Source organism: Labeo rohita, chromosome 20 (assembly GCF_022985175.1).
Source record: "Labeo rohita strain BAU-BD-2019 chromosome 20, IGBB_LRoh.1.0, whole genome shotgun sequence".
NCBI lineage: Eukaryota > Metazoa > Chordata > Actinopteri > Cypriniformes > Cyprinidae > Labeo > Labeo rohita.
This window is the reverse complement of record NC_066888.1, coordinates 32,420,061-32,448,025: the sequence shown is the minus strand read 5'-3', so window position 1 is coordinate 32,448,025 and position 27,965 is coordinate 32,420,061. Positions and strand designations below refer to the sequence as shown.

Sequence of the window (27,965 nt, the reverse complement as noted above, 5' to 3'; positions counted from 1 at the left end):
AGGTTTGGCAGGTTTACAAAGAGTGATCTGAAGTGAATCTGCACCAGTTTTTGTGACATTTGGACTCTGCATTAACAATATACAGGTCATTATAGGCCATGTTTAAAACAAGTACTGGCTTGAAGTGTTGAGATGTTTCTTCACAATATTTTGTTTTTAGGTTATAGCGTTCCCTATCATTGTCAATTAATGAGATTTGGCATGTTTAATCAGACTGTCCTGATGTACATCTGCACCATTTTTTGTGAAGTTTGGACTCTGGATTAACAATATACAGGCCAATTGTTCATATGGGACCACATTTAAAAAAATGGTACTGACCCCAAACTTTTGAAGACTGGTGTACATTTAAAGACATTTCATATCAGCTGATAAAATCCAGAACTCAACTGCTAAAGCATCTATATGTCTCTGATGACACAGTAAACATCTCCAAGCCTTTCTCTGTCTCTACTGTAAGAAAATGTACTTTTATATGTTTAAATTTATGTGTATGTCTTTTTCTTTAACTTTTCTTCATGATATTATTTTTATGTTACAGCGCCCCCTATTGCTGTAAATTAATGAGATTTGGCAGGTTTACTCAGAGTGTCCTGATGTACATTTGCACCATTTTTTGTGAAGTTTGGACTCTGCTTTAACAATATACAGGCCAATTAGTCATCGTGGGCCTCGTTCAAAATAAGCATTGGCTTGAATCTGCCAAGCAATGAGATGAATCAACATTCTTTGACATATTTTAATCAGGAGCATCTCTAGATACTCGTGCTAAACTTCAAGCACATCAAAGTGACGGTTCTTTGGGGAAAATGTACATCTGTTAATTCAGTCAGACTCACCTGTAGAAATGCAGATGTCAATCAGTGAATGTTGTCTGATACGGCGTGTGTTTGTGTCTCAGTGTCTCTTCAGGACATCACGATGAGGAAGGCCTTCCGCAGCTGCACCATCCAGGACCAGCAGCTGTTTGAGCGTCAGTCTCTGCCCGTCCCAATGCAGGAGACGTACGAGCTGTGCGAACAACCGCCGCCGCTCAACATCCTCACGCCCTACAGGTCAGAACCACATTTACACATCAGATAATCACACAAATACAGCAAATTAACTGGATATATCGGACTTGTTTTCCAGTACAAATATCTAAACATTCTTAAATCAAGATACATGATGATTTACGATGAGATATTATGTCGAGTTTGCTGAACAATTTATGAAAAATTTAATTAAGTTCATTTTTATGTTTATTTCTTCTTATTTAAAGCATAAACTCAATTAATTCAAGAAAACAGGACTTGATATATTCAGTAAGAAAACATTTTTCAACTAAAATGATCTGAGTTCATATTTTCTCTCTATATTTTTAGTGTCAGTGACTCATTGGTGTCTGTTTTTATTTCTCCTGAGGACATTTAGTTGATACTGCCATGCACTATACAATCACAGCGCAATATCGTCTCCGTCTGTGCTCTCGTTTCTGCCGTTTCCGTGTGCTTCTGCTGCTGTTTTCACACGTGTGAGTGTTGTTGGAATTAATGCTCGTTACTGGAGGCTGGAACATTTATTTTGAGAGCTGCGTAATATGCATGAGCTCTCGCTCTCGTTCTCTCTCTTCACACGTTCCCTCATTACTTCACGAAGACGCCTGCACCAGAGGTTATTATATTAGCCATCAGGACAGATGTTTCCTCTCCTTTCCTGTAAAACCGTTGTTCTCCACTTGTGCTGAAAATGGTACAAAAGACATCTGTTAAAAAAAAGCCTCTTTTGTTTAGAATTGCTCCTTTTCCTCAACAGTCGTTTTGTGCTAGTCATCAATCCTCAGGATATGTTTAACACAAGAAGTCTCTTCTGCTCACCAAGGCTGCGTTTATTTGATCAAAAATACTGTAAAATAGTGAAATATTATTATAATTTAAAACTAGATGAGTAAAGTTTGAGAACAAACTTTAAGTTGATTTGAGAAAGCCTAGCCTGAAAGTTTGAAGCAGCTGTAAAAGTATGAAAGCAGCTAGCATGATTTAACACATTGCTTACATGATTTAACATGTTGTTAACATGTTTTAGCATGATTAGCTTGTTGCTTGTATGTTTATAGGCTGATTACAATATTGTTAGCATGGTTAGCATGTTGTTAGCATAATTTGCAAGTTACTACAATGTTGTTAGCATGATTAACAAGTTACTAGCATGTTTTGAGCATGATTAGCATGTTACTAGCATGTTTCTAACATGGCTAACATGTTACTAGCTTGTTGTTAACATGTTTCTAACATGATTAGCATATTACTAGCATGTTGTTAACATGATTGGCATATTGCTAGCATGATTAGCAAGTTACTAGCATGTTGCTAACATGATTGGCATGTTGCTAGCATGATTAGCATGTTACTAGCATATTGCTAGCATGATTAGCAAGTTACTAGCATGTTGCTAGCATGATTAGCATGTTGCTAGCACGATTAACATGTTACTAACATGTTTGTAGCATGTTTCTAACATGACTAGCAAGCTGATAGCATGATTAGCAAGTTACTAACATGTTGTTAGCGTGTTTTTAGTATGATTAGCATGTAACTAGCACGTTGCTAGCATGATTACCGAGTCACTAGCATGTTGTTAGCATGATTAGCAGGTTACTAGCACATTGCTAGCATTTGTCTATCATGATTAGCATGTTACTAGCATGTAACTAGTACGATTTGCATGTTACTAGCATGTTTCTAACATGATTACCATGTTACTAACATGTTGCTAACATTATTAGCAAGTTGTTAGCATGATTAGCAAGTTACTAGAATTTTGTTGGCATGTTTCTAACATGATTAGCATGTTACTAGCATGTTGTTAACATGATTAACAAGCTACTAGTAGGTTTTAACATGATTAACATGTTATTAACATGTTGCTAGCATGATTAGCATGTTACTAGCACGTTGCTAGCATGTTTCTATCATGATTAGCAAGTTACAAGCATGTTGTTAACATGATTAGCAAGTTACTAGCATGTTGTTAGCATGATTAGCATGTTACTAGCACATTGTTAGCATGTTTCTATCATGATTAGCAAGTTACAAGCATGTTGTTAACATGATTAGCATGTTACTAGCACGTTGCTAGCATGTTTCTATCATGATTAACAAGTTACTAGTATGTTTGTAGCATGATTAGCATGGAATTTTTGGTGGTTTTGATAGTCTGGTTTATGAAAACCGTAAGGCGGATCAGTCTGAAAAGATACAGCACACCGAGTCAGACCAGTCTGAAGGTCTGGACCGAGTTTGGTGGTTCTAGCTTGAAAACTCTAGGAGGAGACAGATACCGAAATTTGCCTCAGAAGAAGAAGAAGAAGATGATTATTAGCAATGTTTGAAAACAGTTGTGCTGCACAGTATTTATTTTTCAGGATTCTTTCATGAATAGAAACAGCATTTATTTGAAATAGAAATCTTATGTAACATCATAAAAGTCTTTATTGTCACTTTTGATCAATTGAATGCATCCTTGATGAGTAAAGCATTCATTCATTTCTTTAAAGACAAAAACATCTTACTGACTATAAAACAGCCGCAGCAATTAAAATTCAAGCATGTTTTTCTTCATCTGTGCGCTGAAACTCTGTGAATGTTTAATTTCCAGCGTTGATTGGCCTGTCAGGAGAGTCTGGAGGTGATAATTGCTTCATTTGTTCTGCATTGTTCTTTTTTGTCCTTATTTAGTCTTTGCTCGTTTGGCATTCTGACCAGCAAACTCAAATTAAATGAGAAAACGAACGTGTGATGTGACGAAGCGTGTGCTGAAGAAAAAGAACTTGAGAGAGACACGTGTGAGGAGCAGAGGAGGTGTGATGATCTCAGCCGTTCACACCAGTGTTCAGCTCTTCTCACAGATCTCGCCGTTCAGCCTCAAAATCCACATGTCAGATGACCGTTTATGATTACTGACAGCTTGGAACACTTGTCTGCTGCGAACTAGGACTGTGCAATATAGCTGAAAAATTACATATTAGATAATATTTAAAAATATGATCATCTCAAATTATATCATCTCTTATTTTCTGCCTTTTGGCAACATTCAAAATATAGCTCAGTCAGAAAACAACAACAACATTCTTTTAACCCCATTTATTAGGAATATTTGCTCTGAAATGGATTCCAAGAATGTTTTTTTAATTAGAAAATAATTTCAACAAAACCAACACTGACACCAAAAATGTAAAAAAAAAAAAAAAAAAAAAAGAAAAAAAAAGAAGACTACCATGATGCATGTTTAATTTGTTTCATGTTTCATGTTTAATTTATATATATATATATATATATATAAAATTATTATTATTTCAATTCAATTTTATATGTGAAATGACACACATTTTGACAGTCCAGAATATATATACATATATATATATATATAAATATTATCAAATACATAAAATGACAAAATGTTATGTAATTATTTTTAATTTTTAATTTAAAAATTCTGTATGAAATGTCTTGAAATTCTGCATTTTTTTAATGAAATTTTGTCTGTCCAATTATCATCATGAAAAAATATTCTAAATTAAAATATATAGGAATATATGATTATATATATATTTATTTTTAATTTATCAATATATATATATTTTTGAAAATATATATTTTTAATTGACAGTCCAATTATCATCATGAAAATACAGATTTTTATATATATATATATATATATATATATATGTATTTTTAATTTTCATAATATTCTGTATAAAATTACATACATTTTGACAATCGAATTATCATCATGAAAACACAGAAATGCACATTCTGGCAGTCCATATATATATATATATATATATATATATATATATATATGTCATATATGGCATTTTATACAGAATGTTATTAAAATTAAAAAAAGAGCATTTTTTAATATATTTTATTATTACTTGTATTTAAAAAAATATTATTCATATATTTTTATATATTTTAAATTATAATATTTTGTCATGATGATACTTATACAAAATTTTATTGAGTAAAAATAATTTAATAATATTTAATGTATTTGATTTTATATATATATACATATATATATATATATAAATATATATATATACACATACATACACACACACATATATATATATATATATATATATATATATATATACGTACATACATATATAATTTTATAAAATACATAAAATATTATGATCTTTACTTAATATCCTAATAATTTTTGGCATGAAAGAAAAAGCGATAATTTCGACCCGTTGCTACAAATATACCCGTGATACTTAAGACTGGTTTTGAGGTCCAAGGTCACAAATAATAATATAAAATATATTAAATATTATGTAATTATTTTATATCAATTACTTTTTATATTTAAAAAAACATTACATTTTGACAGTCCAATCAAATAAGTCCAAAAAGAGATATTTAAAATGATCTGATATTACGGTTTCACCCATTGGAAATGGTAGGTCAAGCAAGCGCATTGCATCATGGGATTCAGCACCCCATTATTATTGTCTATACTTTTCTGCAAATGTACAGTAGAATTAATACATACAAATAACTCACACTGTGTACAGTGTACATACAGCATATTACTCTCATTGACAAACGGTGTGTAGTATGGCATCACTGAACACACCTGATCTGCGTCTGTCTCTAGGGATGATGGGAAGGAGGGTCTGAAGTTCTACACCAACCCGTCGTACTTCTTCGACCTGTGGAGAGAGAAAATGCTGCAGGACACAGAAGACAAGAGGAAAGAGAGGCGGAAACAGAAGGTGAGAGGGGCGGGGCTGCATTAGATAGGGGAGTGGCTTATATGCAAATGAGATTTGACTTGTAACATACTTTATGCTTATTGTTCAGTCATTTTTCACTCCGTTTTGGCTGCTCAGTCGTTGCTGTCCTTGTGTGTGAGTTTGAATGAGCTGCTTCTCTTGACGTGAGGTGTTTTCTGACTGCGTTTAGTTTACAGACCAACACACAAGCACACACACAGCGGGCTAATCACAGGCTAATTAGAAACAGATTGTATTTTCACGCATGACAGCAGATTCTCTCATCTCTTCTCTGACGTAACTGCGGTAAAACTGCTTGTTTTCATGTCTATTGTGATACTACGGGTCAAAATATCTACTTGCATTTAATCAAACCATTTTAAAATATACATAACATCTACATTTCTTTTGCATTGCTACTTTGACCATCTAAAGTATGCAAATTAGGCTCATTAAAAATATACACTAATTACTATTTATGTTTTATTATTTATTATTTATTTGACATAAATAATAATTAAATGGCTTAAAGGAATTTTTTAAACTAGAAAATAATTTCAACAAACCCAAAATTAACACCAAAAATGTTTCATGCAAAAAATAAAATTCAAGTATGTTGCATGTTTAATTCAGCAAGTGGCTTCCAATTTTCATCCAATTGCTTTTCCATTTAACCATTTTTTTATTTCTAAAAAGTATTATATAATTAGTATATTATTATATAATTATATTTTTTAATATATGTGTTATATTATGTGATTATAATAAAATAATGTGAATTAATAAAATTAATTATTATTTATTTTCATTACTTTTTTTTTTCTGCCTTTTGGAAATATTAAATATTTATCTCACTATTTATGTATTTGCTTTGAAATGGCTTAAAGGAATTTTGAAACTAGAAAATAATTTCAACAAACCCAAAATTGACACCTAAAATATTTCATGCAAAAAATAAAATAAAATAAAATAAAATAAAAATAAAGGAAAAATTTCAAGTGTGTTGCATGTTTAATTCAGTGAGTGGTGTCCAATTTTCATCATTAAAAATATTACAGTATATTTAACTATTGTTTTTATTTCTAAAAATTATTATATAATTAATATATTACTATAGAATTATAATTATTGTATAATTGTTATATTATGTGATTATAATAAAATATTATGAATTAATAAAATTAATTATTATATTTTCATTATTTTTTATTTATTTCTTATTAATTTTTTTTCTGCCTTTTGGTGACATTAAATATTTATCTCATTATTTATGTACTTGCTTTGAAATGGATTAAAGGAATTTTTAAACTAGAAAATAATTTCAACAAACCCAAAATTGACACCAAAAATGTTTCATGCAAAAAAATAAAATAAAGGGAAAAAATTCAAGTATGCTGCATGTTTAATTCAGCGAGTGGCGTCCAATTTTCATCATTAAAAATATTACATATTTACCTTTTTTTATTTCTAAAAATTATTATATAATTAATATATTACTGTATAATTATAAGTATTATATAATTGTTATATTATGTGATTATAATAAAATATTATGAATTAATAGCATTTATTATTATCATTATTTATTTTTATTAATTATTTTTTCTGCCTTTTGGCAATATAAAACTTTCATGCAAAAAAATAAAATTCAAGTATGTTGCATGTTTAATTCAGCGAATGGCGTCCAATTTTCATCATTAAAAAAATATTACAGTATATTTAACATTTTTTTTTATTATGCAAAATAATGAACATTATGACAAAAGAAAATATTTAAAAAATAAATACAATAATATGTAATTATATTGATTCCAAATCGTCACGATTATAAGAGAACATTATAAGGGGACAATAAAGCTGTATGTAGAATACTGAAAACTGTTTTTCAGAGGCTTCATGAAGCAGAAGGGAGTGTTTGCAGTGATTGTGTTCACATACAGACACACAGAATGTGATTATCTGTGATGTGGAGAGCTGCTTCCCGTCATTCATTCATATTAAGTGTGTAAATGCAGTGGAAGTGGGATCGGCCGCATTCGATTAGACGCGACTAGATTACATTACGAGTGACTGATGTGTGGAAAACTGCTGACTGCTGACTCCAGTGGCTCTCAGTCTCTCTCAGACACAGGCTGGGGACTAACTAACCAAAACTAGTGACAATACTAACCTAACGTACATTACAATAGTGGGACCGTAGCTCAGCTGGTTTCAAAACAGAACAGCTGTTCCACTGACAAGCTCATTTTTCTCATGTAAATAATGTCATGATGTATTGGGACAATAATTACATTCGCTCCAGGAACATTAGAATATATTTAACTAAAACACATTCGAATAAAACATATGATTATGAGCAGCAAACAGTGACAAATCATATCTCTCTCTTTTAAATAACACTGGCGTAGTACACCGTAATTGAAAAACAGCAATCGCTTGATAATGTACTCTGCAGCATTTTCTTCTTATTATTAGCATTTTCTGCTATTTATTATGTTTTTAATTAATTTATAAGCCAGTTTTTCATTTTGTTATTTGTGTTTATTTTTTTTGCTTTGATGTCATTATCCTATAAAGCTATTAAAAATCATTTTAGGTTATTTAAATAAAGTTAAAATAAAATAAAATGCAACATTAGATTAAAAACTTAAACTTCAAAAACTTAAAATTAGAAATGTTGCCTTGACAAATAACTAAAAAACAGTAAGTACTACAGTTACTAAAACTAAAATTAAAATGAAATTAAAACTAAACAATAATAAAAAATAAATAAATAAAATGACAAAAGCAAACAACAAGGTTACAAATTTTTTTAACAAAATAAAAGCTAATGTAACATATTAGTAAATATTATAACAGTATCTAAATATACTAAAACAACACTGATTTTGACACTAAAATATTATGGTATTATTTATATTCTATTGAATTTTGTATAAAAATTAATTAAATAATTGGAGTTTATATCTCACAATTTTGAACTTGAAAAATGTATACAGTTAAACAGATTAAAATATATGTGTAATTATAAATGTTACATCAGATTTAATTTACAAAATATATGTAAATGGTAGAAAAATGTTAGAAAATTAATAAAAATGTATATAAATTGATATAAAATTTTAAAATTCATAATGATGTAATTTTGAAAGACAACCAGCTAACAATTGTAAAGCTATTTATGAGCAATATTTCATGAATAAATGTTAAAACATATACAAATATTAAATATATATCAAAACGTATTATATCACATATATTGATATCATGACTATTGTATTGGTTCAGTACCAGGATACATATGAAACCGGCCCTATACGGCAGTACTTTACTGTAGTAGTTGTCAAACTGCAGTCTCTTCCTAAACTCAAAACTTAACTAGTACTGACAACTGGAGACTCAGACTGAATGTAAACAGGTTTTCCTGAAATAACTTCACTTCAGATGCCCTGTATGTCTCTCCCTGAGGAGTGTGTGTGTGTGTGTGTGTGTGTGTGTGTGTTTCTGTCTCCCGGCCTGAACTCTGATCAGCAGCACGATTTGAGTTATTTCTGGTTGTTTCTGACTGCGCTTCACGCTGATGGCCGCTGACAGTGTGTGTGTGTGTGTGTGTGTGTGTGTTTGATGTTAGTATCGCTCTGGTTGCTTGTGAAGAGCCCAGAGCAGCAGGAGTTCGTCTCCCGCAGGGATTGCGGCGTGCGGCTTTGAAAGCCACGATACAAACACAGATTACACTCAAACACAACACTGCTCTCGCTTTCATCGACAGCCATCACGTGTACAACATTATGGAAGCCCGATTCCTCCGCAGAATAAAACTATTAAAAAAGGTCATTGTGACTTTCAGTCTCACAATTTGGACAATTCTGGAAAAAAGTCACAGTTGCAAAATATGAACAGAATTGAGAGATGTAAACTCAAAATTCTTGATGTTTTTTCTTGCCATTCTGAATTTATTTCACAATTCAGATTTTATCTTGCAATTCTGACTTTTTATCTTGCAATTCTGACTTTATATCGCAATTCTGACTTTATATCGCAATTCTGACTTTATATCGCAATTCTGAGTTTTATATCACAATTCTGACTTTATATTACAATTCTGAGTTTTATATCTCAATTCTGACTTTATATCGCAATTCTGACTTTATATCTCGCAATTCTCAGTTTATACCACAATTCTGACTTTATATCGCAATTCTGAGTTTTATATCACAATTCTGAGTTTTATATCACAATTCTGACTTTATATCGCAATTCTGAGTTTATATTACAATTCTGAGTTTTATATCACAATTCTGACTTTATATCGCAATTCTGAGTTTTATATCACAATTCTGACTTTATATTGCAATTCTCAGTTTTATATCACAATTCTGATTTTATATCGCAATTCTGAGTTTTATATCTCAATTCTGACTTTATATCTATTACAATTCTGACTTTATCTCGCAATTCTCAGTTTATACCACAATTCTGACTTTATATCACAATTCTGACTTTATATCGCAATTCTGAGTTTTATATCACAATTCTGACTTTATATATCGCAATTCTCAGTTTTATATCACAATTCTGATTTTATATCGCAATTCTGAGTTTTATATCTCAATTCTGACTTTATATTACAATTCTGATTATATCTCGCAATTCTCAGTTTATACCACAATTCTGACTTTATATCACAATTCTGACTTTATATCGCAATTCTGAGTTTTATATCACAATTCTGACTTTATATCGCAATTCTGAGTTTTATATCGCAATTCTGAGTTTTATAGTCTCAATTCTGACTTTATATTGCAATTCTGACTATATCTCGCAATTCTCAGTTTATACCGCAATTCTGAGTTTATACCGTAATTCTGACTTTATATCTTGCAATTCTGATTTTATATCTCATTCTGAGATTGAGATTCTGAATTTGAGATAATGTCTTGCAATTCTGAGTTAGAGATTGTTCTGTATCTCGCATTTCTAAGTTTACATCGCAATTCTGAGTTTATATCTCACAATTAAAAGTTTTTTTTCTTGCAATTCTGGATTTATATCTCCCAATTCTGAGTTAATGGATAAGTCGTAATTACCTTTTTTATTTTTTATTTTTTATTCCGTGGTGGAAACAAGCTTCCATACACATTAACTTACAAGTACAAGTACAAGTTAAAAAAAAATAAAATAAAAAAAAATAATCATATAAGAGCTCTTTAAACAATTTCTACCAAGGAATTTTAGGAGAAACATCTGACACAAATACATGAAATCCACCATGAAGTGTCTAACAGACAGCAGTCGTCGGCCGGTTTGTGGGATCCAGTGCCAGTGATGATGCCAATTTCCCACTCCGTTACCATGGCGATGCCATCTTTAACACACTCAGAACTGAGTGTGAGGACAATAATAGATGCATTGATATGCAGACTGAGAGATTCAACTACACCAACACCAATGTCAGGTGTCAGACTGATTTAAGTATAATAAAATAATAAATAAAATAAAAAATAATTTTAATTAATTTTAATTAAATAATATACAGCATTAATAGTCAGGCATTTCACAGCACTGGTTTCCGGTAGTTTTCCATCAAAATAAAAGTAAAAATATTATTATTATTAGATTTTGATATATACATATATATATATATATATATATATATATATATACACACACATATATATATATTTTTTTTTTTTTTTTTTTTTTTTTACAATGAAATATTACAGCAGTGATATGATTATTATAAAATATAAAAAATTGTTAAAATATTAAAAATGCTAAACATATTTAAAAAATAAACAATGACTATGGTAATTATAAGTATAAATTGTATACAAATATTTTATTAATAATAATCATAAAAACAACTAAATAAAAAAATAAATAAAATATGAAACATATTAAAATATTAAAATAAAATATTAAATATTAAAAGATTTTTTTAAATATTAAAAATATTAAAATAAAATACAAAATAAAGCATTAATGATCAGGCATTTCACAGCTTTTCACAGACTTTATATCGCAATTCTGAGTTTATATCTCACAATTCTGACTTTAGCTCGCAATTCTGACTGTAAATAAATATTAAAATAAAATATTAAAAATATTAAAATAAAATATTAAATATTAAAATTAAATACAAAATAAAGCATTAATGGTCAGGCATTCATATCTGAAAAATCAATGTTGTCATGACTCACCGATCATTATACTTTTTGTAAGTGGAGATTTTCAGACGTGTAACACATCAAGGAATCTTTGGATCATTTCTAAACTGTCGGAGTGAATGAAAGACAAAACAGATGAACACAATTGAGTTACAACCATCAGCTCAGTTCAGCTCAAACAAACACACACACACACACAGAGTGCTGATGTCGGCGGTTCAGTAAGTGAATGATGACGGGACGAGAGAGCAGGGAGGACGAACACTCACACAGGGTTTGACATCAGACTTCATTTGTTGTTTTAGTGTGCCTGATAAAACTAAAATAATAGTAATTAGCTCAATAAAGTGTGTGTGTGTTTGTGTGTTTGTGTGTATGTGTGTGTTTGTACACACAAACTCACATGGTTAGAAAAAAACATTAGGATTAAATGAAAAAGGTATTTTCTTCTACAACATACTCCAGTAACGTTTTTTTTATTTTTTTTATTTACAACTTTGACAAACAATTTTGTCTTTGAAGTTTGATTTGTAACATTATAAGAATGTTATTTAAATATTAACACAACATTCCTGAAAACATGTATGTTACAAATGTAACATTTTAGGAGCATCGTGTTGAATGTGTGAAATTAAAATTTTACTGTCTACATTATATAAACGCGGCTTCCACATTTACTATAAACGGTGTTTTAACATTTTAACGTCACCTTAAAGGAGAAGTTCACTTCCAGAACAAAAACGTACAGATAATTTACTCACCCCATCATCATGTGTCATCCAAGATGTTTATGTCTTTCTGTCTTCAGCTGGGAAGAAATTATGTTTTTTGAGGAAAACATTTCAGGATTTCTCTCCACATAGTGGACTTCAATGGTGCCTGCGAGTTTGAACTTCCAAAATGCAGTTTAAAAAGGCTTGTCTAGCAAAACAATTGGTTATTTTTTAACGTCAAACGCTCATCTTGTCTAGCTCTGCGTGAACTCTTGTGCATTCCAGTTCATGACAGTTAGGGTACGTCTAAAAACTCCCATCTCATTTTCTTTTCCAACTTCAAAATCGTCCTGCATCGCTGTTTTATCTTTTTTTTGTAAAGTGCGTTTGATCTTTGCATTTTCACTTTGTAAACACTGGGTCGGCAGTTCTACAGCGATGTAGGATGATTTTGAAGTTGGAGGAGAAAATGATTTCCGGTAGTTTTCCATCAAAATAAAAGTAAAAATATTATTATTATTAGATTTTGATATATATATATATATATATATTTTTTTTTTTTTTTTTTTTTTTTTTTTACAATGAAATATTACAGCAGTGATATGATTATTATAAAATATAAAAAATTGTTAAAATATTAAAAATGCTAAACATATTTAAAAAATAAACAATGACTATGGTAATTGTAAGTATAAATTGTATACAAATATTTTATTAATAATAATCATAAAAACAACTAAATAAAAAAATAAATAAAATATGAAACATATTAAAATATTAAAATAAAATATTACATATTAAAAGATTTTTTTAAATATTAAAAATATTAAAATAAAATACAAAATAAAGCATTAATGGAGTTTTTAGACGTACCCTAACTGTCATGAACTGGAATACACAGAGTTTGCGCAGAGCTAGACAAGATAAGCATTTGAGGTTAAAAAGTATATAAATTGCAATTTTTTTTTTACAAAATAACCGATCGTTTTGTTAGATAAGACCCTTCTTCTTTAGCTGGGATCATTTAGAGCCCTTTTAAACTGCATTTAGGAAGTTCAAACTCGCAGGCACCATTGAAGTCCATTATATGGAGAGAAGAAACTGAAGAAAGACATGAACATCTTAACACACATCCACACAGCATGTGCATGTGTTCATGAGTGTTATGTGTGTCTCTCCGTCGGATGTTTCGTGTTCACGTCGTTCTAACGTGTCAAATATGTGTCTGTGACAGCAGGATCGTTTCAGACGTTGCAGCCGCACGACTGACGCAACAATCACAACTGTGTTTCACACTCATCTGATGCACCAATATACAGCATCTCACCAATACTGATATCACTCATTACTGATAGATTTACTTTTTAAAGAAATTTCTGAATCATATTTCATATTCAAATGGAAAAAAGCAGAACAGAAGAGAAATTGTATACATTTTGTCTGTTATTTTTAAAATTACTTTTTAAACACACGTACACACACACACACATATATATATATATAGCAATATTTGTTTATTTACGTTGTTATAATCATTGTTACAATATATGCCAAAATTGTTTATTTACTATATTTCAAAATAGAAAAAGGCATCAAAATTGTTTATTTACATTGTGTGTGTTTGATTTTATTTTTTATATTTTCCATTTTTATTTACATTTTAGTTGTAGTTGTAATAATGTAGTTGTGTTTTTGTTGTGTTTAGTTGTGTAATTAAATCATTTAAAATTGTTCTGTTTTAATCTTAAAGTTTTAACATTTTAGTTATTTTTTGCTATTTCAAATTTTTTATTTTAATTTTACTTAAATTTTTTGCAGTTTGGTGCTTTTTACAAGAAATATATATAGCAATATTTGTTTATTTACATTGTGTGCATGTATTAATTTTAAAATCATTATTTTTTTTTACAATATATGCAAAAATTGTTTATTTTCAATTTTTCTAAATAGAAAAAGGTATCAAAATTGTTTATTTACATTGTGTGTGTGTGTGTGTGTTTGTGTGTATAAATAATATAATATAAATTTTTCAACTATTATTTTAAAATCATTTAAATTCATTTTTTAGTTTAGTTGTTTTTTATTTTTTCCATTTTCATTTTAAATTTACTTAAACTTTTTTGCAATTTAGTGTTTTTTACAAGAATTATTTTTTAAAGACACACACACACACACACACATGTATATATATTTGTAATAATTTATTTGTGTTTTTGTTGTTTAGTTGTGTAATTAAATAATTAAAAATTATTTCAATGTTAAAGTTTTAGCATTTTAGTTGTTTTTTGCTACTTCAAATTTTTATATCTACCATTTTCATTTTAATTTTACTTAAACTTTTCGCAATGTAGTGCTTTTTACAACAATTATTTTTTAAATTAAAAAAAAAAAAAAAAATATATATATATATATATATATATATATAAAACCATTGTTTTTTGGCAATTCTAATTTCATTTACTTTTTAAAAAAAATATTTATTTTATTTTTATTTATTTATTTATTTTTATTTAACAGTTAACAGACAAAATGTATTTTTGGAAAGAAATATCAATCAATTCAGATCAATTATTTTTCATTTAACTGACAAATTTTATATTATTTTTCCAAAATGCTAGTAATCAGCCGATACCAGTATGGTCAGTGCTATATTGTGCATCTCTATTTGGCTTTTTATTTGTTATTTTTCATGTGTGTGTTTTCTAGATATGTTTCTGGACTGTCATTCATTGCAGTTCTTTGTGTTTGCCTCTATTGTGTTACGCTGTGTTAAATTGTGCCCTTGGTTCTTCTTTTGTCATTTTGTTTTGTAGTTGCAGGATCCCCACATGTATGATCAGGTCTATAAATATCTAGACCTTCCAGTGCAGGTATGTGAACATCAGAGAACACGCTTCAATCTGCCGTACGATCACTCGCTCCGACGCTTCATTCTGACGCGCACAAGGAACCAAACAATCACCCGTACGACGCACACGCCGCCGAGACGCCGACGCTTCATCTGGACAATCAGCTGATGATTGATTCAATTATATTTGAGATAATATTATAGATTTTATTATTTTCTTTTTTATTTAATTTACATTTTTAGTAATATAGTTGTTTTTGCCATTTTAATTTTATTTTTTATATTTTTAATATAATATAATATTTTCCATATATAGTATTTTATTAATATTTTAAAGTAGTTTTAATTTTAGATTTTATTATTTTCTTTTTTATTTAATTTTCATTTTTTAGTAATTTAGTTGTTTTTACCATTTTAATTTAATTTTTTATATTTTCCGTATAATATAATATTTTCCATATATAATATTTTATATTTTCCATATAATATATATACATATACATTTTATATTTTCCATGTTATATTTTCCATTTTTTCCATTTTTTATATTATATTTTGAGATAATATTATAGATTTTTAAAAATATTTTGAAGTAGTTTTAATTTTAAAATTTGCATTTTCATATTTTAGTAATTTAGTTGTTTTTACCATTTTAATTTTATTTTTTATATTTTCCATATAATATAATATTTTCCATATATAATATTTTATATTTTTCATATAATTTATATACATACACATTTTATATTTTACATTTGTTATATTATATTTTAAGATAATATTATAGATTTTATTTAAATTTTAAAGTAGTTTTAATTTTTTAATTTTCATTTTCATTTTTTAGTAATTTAGTTGTTTTTACCATTTTAATTGTATTTTTTATATTTTCCATATAATATTTTCCATATATAATATTTTATATTTTCCATATAATATATACATATACATTTTATATTTTCCATTTTTTTATATTTTTTATATTATATTTTGAGATAATATTACAGTTTTTAATTAGAAATTTTCATTTTCATTGTTAGTAATTTAGTTGTTTTGCCATTTTAATTTTTATATTTTCATTTTTAGTTTAGTTAAATGTTTTGTAAATTAGTTGTTATTAATTTTAAATTTTTTATAAATTTAAATTTACATTTTTATATTTTCCATTTCCATTTAAATTTTAGTTATAGTTTTAATAATTTATTTATGTTTTGTTGTGTTTAGTTGTATAATTAAATACTTTAAAATAGTTCTATTTTAATGTTAAAATTTTAGCATTTTAGTTGTATTTTTGTTATTTCAAATTTTTATATTTTCCATTTTCATTTTGCTTTTTGCCTTTTTTATTTACATTTATTTATTTCTACATAAATACATTTAAAATATAAATATATATTTTTTATATTAATTTAAAATATTTTTTATATTTGTCATTTTCACCTTAGTTAAAGTTTTAGTAATTTTACTATGTATTTGCATATGATTATTTTTATATTTTCTATTTAAAATTTAGTTCATTTTAGAATTTTTTGTAATTTTAATTATTATTTTTTAAATGTCTATATAATTTCAATTTCTATTTCAGTTTTAGTTAATTTAGTTTCTATATATAACTTCTTTTTTTTAAGTAACAAAAATATTTTTCAAGGTTTTAGCTTTAGTTAATAAAATAATGCAATGTTAATAAAATGCAGTGTTTTCCAGATGATGCGTCAGAGATCTCAGCGACACACGTGTGCGTTTGGTTTGGCTGATTTCTCTTATAAATTCTGTTCAACAGTTTAATTTGGTCTAAAGTCAAACATATAAACACAAGCCATCCCGATTTGTTTGTTTCCTGTCTGTCTGACCTGTCAAGCTTTTCCACGTGTGTGTTTGTGTGTTGCTCTGCTGTGATTGATTTCACCGTCGCTCTGAATCACACATTCAGTGTGAATCAGGACTAAGTGTGAAAATAATTTGTTTTCATACCTTAAAAAAATGATACGGCAGCTAGAAACTCCTCAACCCGCTCACACTTCACCCCTAAAATCAACACAAAAACACACATACATATACATTGTTGATTTTATACATTTATTTTATTTATTTATATATATACAAAAAGTGTTCTGAATGCTGTGGATGCTGTAATTAACTGAAAAATAATTATAATAATAATTAAATTTGGCGGTAAAATAAATTGGATGTATATATATATATATATATATATATATATATAATTTCTTTTAATGTTAGGAAAAATAAAAAAAATAAAAATATATGCAATTATTATATAAAATATATTTTTATATATATATATAATTTCTTTTAATGTTAGGTAAAATAAAATAAAAAAATAAAAATATATAAACAATTGACAAAATTTTTAATGAAAAATAAAAAAATAAATAAAAATTACAAAAACAAAACTAAACTAAACTATATGCAATTATTAATTTGGTGTAAAAATATCACAGGCATTTAATCAAAGCGATTCAATATTGATGCTGTAATTACCTGAAAAAAGGCAAAAAAAAAAAAATGTAATTAAATTTGTGGGTAAAATAAATGGGATGAAAAATATAATATCATAAAATAAAAAAAATATAACAATAAATATTAAAATGACTACAAAACTAAACAATAAAAATAATGACTGCATGCACAAAAATATATGCATTATAAAATATCACATTTTTAAACTTTTTGTCAGTTTTTGTTTTATAAAATACATTTAACCCCACAATTTAATTTTTTAATCACTGCATATATATAAATAATTTATTTTAATGTTGGGAAAATAAAAAAATAAATAAAAATTACAAAAACAAAACTAAACTAAACTATATGCAATTAAATATCACAGGCATATCCGATTCAATATTCAGTGTTCTGAATGCTGTGGATGCTGTAATTAACTGAAAAATAATTATAATAATAATAAAATAAATTGGATGTATATATATATATATAAAATATATATATATATATATATATATATATAACAGGCATTTTTAATCAAATTATCCAATTCACAGTTCAGTGTTCTGAATGCTGTGGATGCTGTAATTACCTGAAAAAAAGGCAAAAAAAAAAAAATGTAATTAAATTTGTGGGTAAAATAAATGGGATGAAAAATATAATATCATAAAATAAAAAAATATAACAATAAATATTAAAATGCCAAAAACGACTACAAAACTAAACAATAAAAATAATGACAAAATTAAAAAAAATTGCATGCACACACACACATATATGCATATATAGGGTAAAATATCACATTTTCTAATACTTTTTGTCAGTTTTTGTTTTATAAATTTATACATTTATTTTACCCCACAATTTAATTTTTTAATCACTGCATATATATAAATAATTTATTTTAATGTTGGGAAAAATAAAAAAATAAATAAAAATTACAAAAACAAAACTAAACTAAACTATATGCAATTATTAATTTGGTGTAAAATATCACAGGCATTTAATCAAATTATCCGATTCAATATTCAGTGTTCTGAATGCTGTGGATGCTGTAATTAACTGGAAAAAGGGCACTTTTTTTTTTTTTATTAAATTTGGGGGTAAAATACATTGTATGAAAAATGTAATAAAATAAAAATAAAAAATACAACAATAAATATTAAAATGGAAAAAAAAACGACTATAAAACTAAATGGAAAAAATAATGACAAAATGAAAAAAATGCATGCGTACACACATATAAAATATATATATATATATATATATATATATTTATTGCATATATAAAAATAATTTATTTTAATGTTGGGAAAAATAAAAAATAAATATATGCAATTATTAATTTGGTGTAAAATATCACAGGCATTTTTAATCAAATTATCTGATTCAATATTCAGTGTTCTGAATGCTGTGGACGCTGTAATTAACTGAAAAAAAGGGGCAAAAAAAAAATTGGGTGTAAAATAAATTAGATAAGAAATATAATAAAATAAAAATAAAAAAATATAAAATAAATATTAAAATGGCAAAAACAACTATAAAACTAAACAGAAAAAAATAATGATAAAATAAAAAAAAAATGAATGCACACACACACACACAGTATATACATATATAGGGTAAAATATCACATTTTCTAATAGTTTTTGTCAGATTCGGTTCTACATCCTGTGACAGGTTTTATGTGTGAGTGTGTTTGTGTGATAATGTTCATATAACTCCTGATATCTCAGATCTAATGAGTGAAATATGAACACATGGACAAACAGAGCTGGTTTGTTTTTCATGGGCTGCTAAACCTGCTTCTGCTTCACTATAGAGACAGTCTGAGTGTTTTACCTGCTGGAGATCAGACTAACAGGCTCCGTCTGTCCTTCTGTCTGTGTGTCCGTCCAGCTGAAGAACATCGATCGTCCTCACGACCCGGAGAAGGTGCCGCGGGCGCCTCACGACCGCAGGAAGGAGTGGCAGAAGATGGCGCTGGGGGCGGAGCTCGCCGAGGACGACGCCGACGACAAACACAAAGACACCAACGGATCGGCAGCCTATCACGAACACAGGTGCGTTTCTGGAAAAATAAATAAATAAATAAATATCTCAGAAAGAGATGGCGCGAATAGAGATCAATTCATTTCTAAAATGCCACAATTACAGTTAAGCTTGGTAATAATTGGATTAGAGCTGGATTAAAAATCATGTCAGTGTCATAATTGTTAACTAAAACTAAAATAAAAACAAATAGATACTTACAGAAATAAAACAAACATGAAATTGAAATAAAAGAAATTACTTATTTTTTATTTGACATTACCTAGACAAATTTTGGAACAATTAAAACTGATACAAATGGGCAAAAAACACAATAAAATAAAATAAAATAAAATAAAATAAAATAAAATAAAATAATTTAAGAGAAAAGCAGAATATGTAAAAAACTTTTTGGGAGCAAAATTCAGACAGAAAAAATCAAATAAATGAATAATTCCTCAGAGAAAACGAACGGTTCACACAGAGATCACTTAATTTAAAAAAAGCCAATTATGATTATTCTTAGTAATTGAATTAAGTAACTGAATTAAAACTGCTGTAAATAGAAAATCTTAAATAAATGTACATTAATTAAATGATTATATCATTTACATGAATGAATAAATTAAATATCATTTTTAAAAAATATATAAAAATCAAGTCAGTGTAATAAATAAATCTAAAATAATAACAAAAAAATATATATAAAATATATAAATAGAAAACATTAAATAAATAGATACTATTCAATTTCTTTTAATGTTAGGAATTAATTGTATGAAATATATAAATAGAATACATTAAATAAATAGAATATATAATATCAGATTAATAAAATAGAAAAAAATTATAATAAATAGAATATATTAAATAGAAAATATTAAATTAATTAACATTAATTAAGGGATTAAATCATTTACATGAATAAATAAATGAAATATAATTTTTAAAAATTATATAAAAAACATGTCACTGTAATAATTAACTAAATCTAAAATAAAAAGTGTATAAAATATATAAATAGAATATATTAAATTAATAGAATATATAATAACAGATTAATAAAACAGAAAAAAATATTATATTAAATAAATTTACATTAATTAAAATATTAAATCATTTGCACAAATAAATAAATTAAATATAATTTTAAAAATTCATATAAAAACATGTCAGTGTTATTACTGTTAACTAAATCTAAAATCAAAAAACAAAAATCATATTAAAATAAAATTAAAATTAAATAAACGTCAACTGTAATATTAAAAAGAAAATATATACATGTATAAAAAAATGTAACTTAATTAGTTAAAATAAAATAAAAATTATGTCTCATAGTTGCCAAAAACTTATTTCTCATTTTCTTGTAGAATTATATAAGCATATTTTAAAACAATAAAAATGACAAAAAAAACAACATAAAAATAAAAAAAACTACATTTATGTAAAAACTAATAACCAGTGATACAAAAATGACGCACATATGCTAGTTTATTTAAAAAATTATGTAACATAGATTAATAAAACAGAAAATTTATTTATATTAAATTATATGTATATTAAATAAATAGAATATATTAAATAGAAAATATTAAATACATTTACACTAATTAAATGATTAAATCATTTACGTTAATAAATAAATTAAATATAATTGTAAAAAATTATATAAAAAACATGTCTGTGCTATAATTGTTAACTAAATCTAAAATAAAACAAACTGTATTAAAATAAAATTAAAATTAAATTAAAACAAAATAAACGTGAGTGAAACATAATATTAAAAAAATAATGTAATAATATAAATATAAATATTAAAAAATTACTTAGTTGAAATAAACTAAAAATATTTCCCATAGTTGCTAAAACCTTATTTCTCATTTTCTTGTAGAAGTATATAGACATATTTTAAACCGATGAAAATGAATAAAAGTCGGTCTGTGTTTGAGGATGTATTTCCTGCATGTTGATGAGCGTCTCTCTGTCCCTCAGTAGGCAAATGTACATCGATCAGCTGGACGGGCCGTTCTCTCTGGCCGCGCTGCCGTACTCTCAGATGAACGAACTCCTGAACCGGACGGGAGAACGAACCTACGGCCGCCCGCATGAGCCGCCGCCGCCACCGCCCACGTACCCGCCCGACGCCAAACCAGCCTCCGTTATCAGGTACACACACACACACACACACACACACACTTAAACCACACGAATATCAAACACACACTTCTACATGACATCTAATCATCTATAATCACAATATCTCATTTTTATTTGATTTTTTACTGTAGCTTTAGTATTTGCAAATATTTGCAAAGATGAATATATAATGATGGTAATTAAATATTTTTTAAATATTGTTTATTAAATATTTGCAAAATATTGTTAATTAATTTGTATCTATCTTTTTATCTTTTCTATCTATAGTATTTACTGTAGCTTTAATATTTGTGAAAATATATTAAGATTAAGCATTTTAATCATTCCCATTAAAAGCTGTATCATAATAATTATTATAATTATTATTTTAAAAAATAGTTATGAATATATCAATATTTATTAAGTAAAAATGAATATATAATATGATGTTAATTAAATATTTTTTTAAATATTGTCTATTAAATATTTGTAGAATATTGTTTATTATTTTGTTTTAGCAATAATAAAAATCTTTTTTATCTTTAGTATTTACTGTAGCTTTAATATTTTAAAATATAAAACATATATTTAGATAGTATTTGAATTATTGCAATTTAAATATTGTACCATATTAATTGTAATTATTATTAAAATAGTAAACTATCAAAAAGAATTTACTGTATACTGTGAATTTAATGTTTGCCATTAAAAGCTGTGTAATAATAATAATAATTCTATATTATATATTATGAATAAAATAATTTATATTAAATATTTATAAATCTATAAATATTAATTAAATAAATATGAATATAATGATAACAATATTATGTTAAATAAATATTTGTAAAATATTGTTTATTGTATATTTGTAAAAAGAAAATATTGATCATTAATTTTTTTATCAATGATAAAAGTCTTTTTTATCTTAAGTATTAACTGTAGCTTTAATATTTCAAAATATTAAAACATATATGTTTAGATAGCATTTTAATCATTGCCATTAAAAGCTGTATCATAATAATTATTATAATTATTAATAAAATAATTAATATTACATATTTAAAAACATATAAATATTAATTAAATAAATATGAATATAATAATATTATGTCAAATAAATATTTGTAAAATATTGTTATTAAATATTTGTAAAAAATATTGTTCATTAATTTTGTATCAATAATAAAAATCTGTTTATCTTTAGTATTTACTGTAGCTTTAATATTTCAAAATATAAAAATATATATTTAGATAGCATTTTAATCATTGCCATTAAAAGTTGTATCATAATTATTAATAAAATAAGTAATATTACATATTTAAGAAAATATAAATATTAATTAAATAAATATGAATAATAATAATAACAACATTATGTTAAATATTTGTAAAATATTTGTCATTATTTAAATAAACATGAATATAATAATAATAATATATTATGTTAACTAAATATTTGTAAAATATTGTTTTTAAGTATTTGTAAAAATATTGTTCATTACTTTTTATCAATAATAAAAATCTTTTTTATCTTTAGTATTTATTTACTGTAGCTGTAATATTTTAAAATATAAAAAATATATTTCTATAGCATTTTAATCATTGCCATTAAAAGTTGCACCATAACAATTATTATAATTATTAATAAAATAATTAATATTACATATTAAGAACATACAAATATTAATTAAATAAACATGAATATAATAATATTATGTTAAATACATATTTAAATATAATACAAATATAGTTATTAAATATTTGTACAAATATTGTTCATTCATTTTTTATCAATAATAAAAAATATCTGTAGCTTTAATATTTCAAAATATAAAAAAATATATTTAGATAGCATTTTAATCATTGCCACTACAAGCTGTATCATAATAATTATTATAATTATTAATCAAATAATAATAATAAAATAATAATATTACATATTTATAAATATATAAAAATATATTATTAAATAAATAAATATTTTTTTTATCTTTAGTAGCTTTAATAATTGTAAAAAATATATTTAGATAGCATTTAATCATTGCAATTAAACTTTGTATCATATTAATTATTGTAAGTGTTATTAAAATAGTAATCCATAAAAAAGTATTTAAACATTTTTAATCTTTAGTGTTTAGAATTTAATGTTTGTGAAAATATATAAAGATATTATAATTACTGTAATCTTTTACGATTATGAAAATTCATCCTCTATGAAGCTCCACCGCAGCTGACCAGCTGATTTGGGAAATTGTGAGTTTTGTGCATTAATACGAACGAGCACAGCAGACAAACATCAGATACAGCCAGCGACAAGGCATTTTGAGGCGTTTTGTGACCATAAGTGTGTGTTTATTTACTGTGAACGTTTACCCACAATGCACTCCAGTGTGAGTTAGTGCCTTCACCTCACTCGCTCTCTCTGTGTTTATAGTCTGTACTACAGGACGGATGTGTTGTTCTGCTGAAGCTTCAGGTTCACTCAATAACGTTACTGAGGCTGTTTTGTAAAAACTCATAAACAAACATGGAGTCTGAGTCAGTAAGATACACACAAATCAATAATGTAATCAAAGAGCAACATTTACACAGCCGAACAACGAAACACTATCGCTCTGTTCCAGCACAGTGCACACTAAGACTGAAACGCTGCTTGTCTGTTCTACGAGTAAAAATACTGTTCAGTTTCTCCATAATGGAAACGATTTTTAACATTAACATTTACCTTTAAATATAGACTTAGTTGAAGCCACAAGGTTGCTGTTTTTGTTGAAGCCATATGCACAAATTATTACTTAATCACGTTTTATTTTTTAAATAATAATTTAAATGTATATAATAAAAATATAATTACCAAACATTATTAATGCAATAAATAAATGCAATTAATAAATCAATATAATTCAAATATGTAATTAATGAGAAATTATAAATGTAATAAATTAATGCCTTTAAGGAAATTACTAAATTAGTGTAATTAAAAATGTATAAACAAATGTACAATTCAAAAATGTGATACAAAAATTAAATAAATTAAATTAATGAGTCAATATAATTCAAATATAATATATATATATATATATATATATATATATATATATATATATATATATATATATATATATATATATATATATTTTTTTTTTTTTTTTTTTTTTAAATCACTTTGGGATTAAAAAATACTTCAGGAACCAAGGCCACTAAAAAAGTGGGACATTTTTTATGAACAATTGAATTCGATTTTCATGAAAAAATTCATTAATAAATTAATGTAATAAAATTATAATAAATTAAGTAATAATAAATACATTAAGTTAATAATTCAGTATACTTAAAATACATAATACAAAAATATTTCAGTGAATAAATTAGTAAAATTTAAATAATTAATTAATTAATTAATTTAATAAATGTAAGTAATAAATTAAAATATAATTAAATAATTAAAATATAATTAAAATACATATAATAAAAATTAATTCATATAATTAAAATGTGATTAATACAATAAATTGAATTATAATAAGCTGAGTATAGAATAATTAATTAAATATAATAAATACATGAAGTTAATAAATCAGTATACTTAAAATACATAATTAATACAAAAATATTTATGCAATTAACAAATCAATATAATTGAAATATATAATTAATACAAATTGTCAAATAAGTGTAATTAATAAATTAAAATAGCATTATTTAATTAAAAATATAATTAAAACACAAATAATAAAAATAAATGAATATAATTAAAAACGTAATTAATACAATAAATTGAATTATAATAAACTGAGTATAGAATAATTAATCGAATATAATAAATACATGAAATCAATAAATCAGTCTACCTAAAATACATAATACAAAATATTTACGCAATTAATAAATCAATGTAATTGAAATATATAATTAATGCAAAATTTTAAATGTAATTAATAAATTAAAATATAATTATAAATATAATTAAAATACATATAATAAAAATAAATTAATAAAAATGTAATAAATAAAATACATTTAATTAGAATAAATTGAGTCTAGAATAAGTAATTGAATATAATAAAAACATGAAGTTAATAAATCAGTATACTTAAAATACATCAATACAAATTATTTATGCAATTAATAAATCAATATAATTGAAATATATAATTTATTAATAAATTAATTAATTTGCATTAAAATTTATTTAAAAAATTAAAATATATAATCTATAAAATAAAAAATATTTATGCAATAATTCAATACAATTAATAAATCAATACAATTTAAATATATAATACTATACAGTTTGATAATAGCATGTTTGCAAGCTAACAACATCCTAATCAAATAGTTAAACGAGCATAAAAATATGTAGCAAACAAATATTTAGTAAAATTACCTTTTTTTTAACTGAATTATTTTATCAAACCTTTTAATACTGAAATACAATTAAAAAGACGTTCTAATTGGTGATTGTGAGATATTTACATTGTGAGATTATTTTAAGATCGCTTACGTCTTCCTTTCTGTCTCGCAGCTCCAGCTCAGGTTTCTCGGACAGCGTCACGCAGTCTCCGGCTCGCACGCCTGTCTTCCTCAACTCCAATGCCCCGCCCCCGGCCCCTCCCCCTTTGCCCCCTCCCCCTCCTCCCCTGCCAGCCAGCCTATCAAGTTCAAGAATGCGTGGTTCAGCCCCGCCTCCGATCCCTCCCTTACCTTCCCAGCAGCCCCCAGCCATCCCCCCACCCCCTGCTCCCCTCCAGATCGCCCCGGGCGTCCTGCACCCCGCCCCTCCTCCGGTGGCTCCGCCCCTTCACTCATCTCCAGCCCGCGGACAGCAGGACAAGACCCTGCCCACAGGAGATGGAACGGTGTTGCCACCTCCTCCCCCTCCTCCTCCTCTGCCCCTCCCAGGAAACAGAAGCTCCTCCCCCTGTACATCCTCAGGCCCGCCCAACATGCCTTCCTTCCCGTCAGGAGCCGTTTCGTCGCCACCCACTCACTCGGGGCACGAGGTCAAGAGGTATCCATCCAATCTGCCGCCAATCAGCGACGCACGCAGCGTTCTATTGGAGGCCATCCGTAAAGGTAGGCGGGGTTTCGATCATGTTTACATTACTTTGTACATGCAAAAATGTATATACACTAAAAAGTAAGCTACACTAAAAGTAGTTGCACAGTACATATTTTGTAACAAAAAAGTATTTTATATATAATACCTATAATTATTTTCCATGGCTGATTTGATTAAGTCATTCGCAATGCATCATGGGATGAGTGCACAGAAAGCTCAATATAGAATAGCATACTAGCACACTACTCTTACTATTTCTGTCATATCTTTATATAATTTAATATGTTAGTATGTTATACTGAATTCAGTCAGTTTTGTTTTTTTTTACTATTATTATTTTCCTCCAAATTAAATATTTTATTGTTGTGATTCACAATGATTTTTTGATGAATATTCTGAAATCTCTAAAGATAAAATAAATAGGAAAAAAAAAAATAAGATCAAGTAGATCATATTATGCTAAAATCTGACTATCTGACTAAAATACATATTCAGATATTAATTATTTAAGAACAGCCAAAAACATGTATTTATTTATTTATTTATTTATTTCCATAATTAAGGCAAGAAGAAAGACAATTAATAAACCAATAAAATTAAAATATCAACAATTATAGCAGTAATAATAACAATTATAACAAATTTAATGATAACAAATTAAAAAAAATTGTAGAATTGAAACTCTATAATTAATACAAATTATTAATGCAATAAATAAATGGAAGTAATAAATTAATATAATTTATAACAGCATTAGTACATTATTTAAATATTTAAC

General features: G+C 26.2%; 1 protein-coding gene across 3 annotated transcripts in view; it reads left to right on the top strand.

Moving 5' to 3' along the window:
* The window catches only part of wasf1 (WASP family member 1), an 83,076-nt gene that overhangs the window by 52,143 nt on the left and 2,968 nt on the right, over window positions 1-27,965 (top strand). The window contains exons 4-9 of one of the 3 annotated variants that reach the window (XM_051138008.1): window positions 902-1,055; window positions 5,650-5,767; window positions 15,461-15,517; window positions 19,855-20,018; window positions 21,982-22,152; window positions 26,651-27,201. In XM_051138008.1, coding sequence (XP_050993965.1) covers window positions 902-1,055; window positions 5,650-5,767; window positions 15,461-15,517; window positions 19,855-20,018; window positions 21,982-22,152; window positions 26,651-27,201 — 1,215 coding nt within the window. Of the gene's footprint in view, window positions 1-901; window positions 1,056-5,649; window positions 5,768-15,460; window positions 15,518-19,854; window positions 20,019-21,978; window positions 22,153-26,650; window positions 27,202-27,965 lie in introns of all 3 variants that reach the window. The other 2 variants (XM_051138007.1, XM_051138009.1) reach the window with 2 other exon arrangements.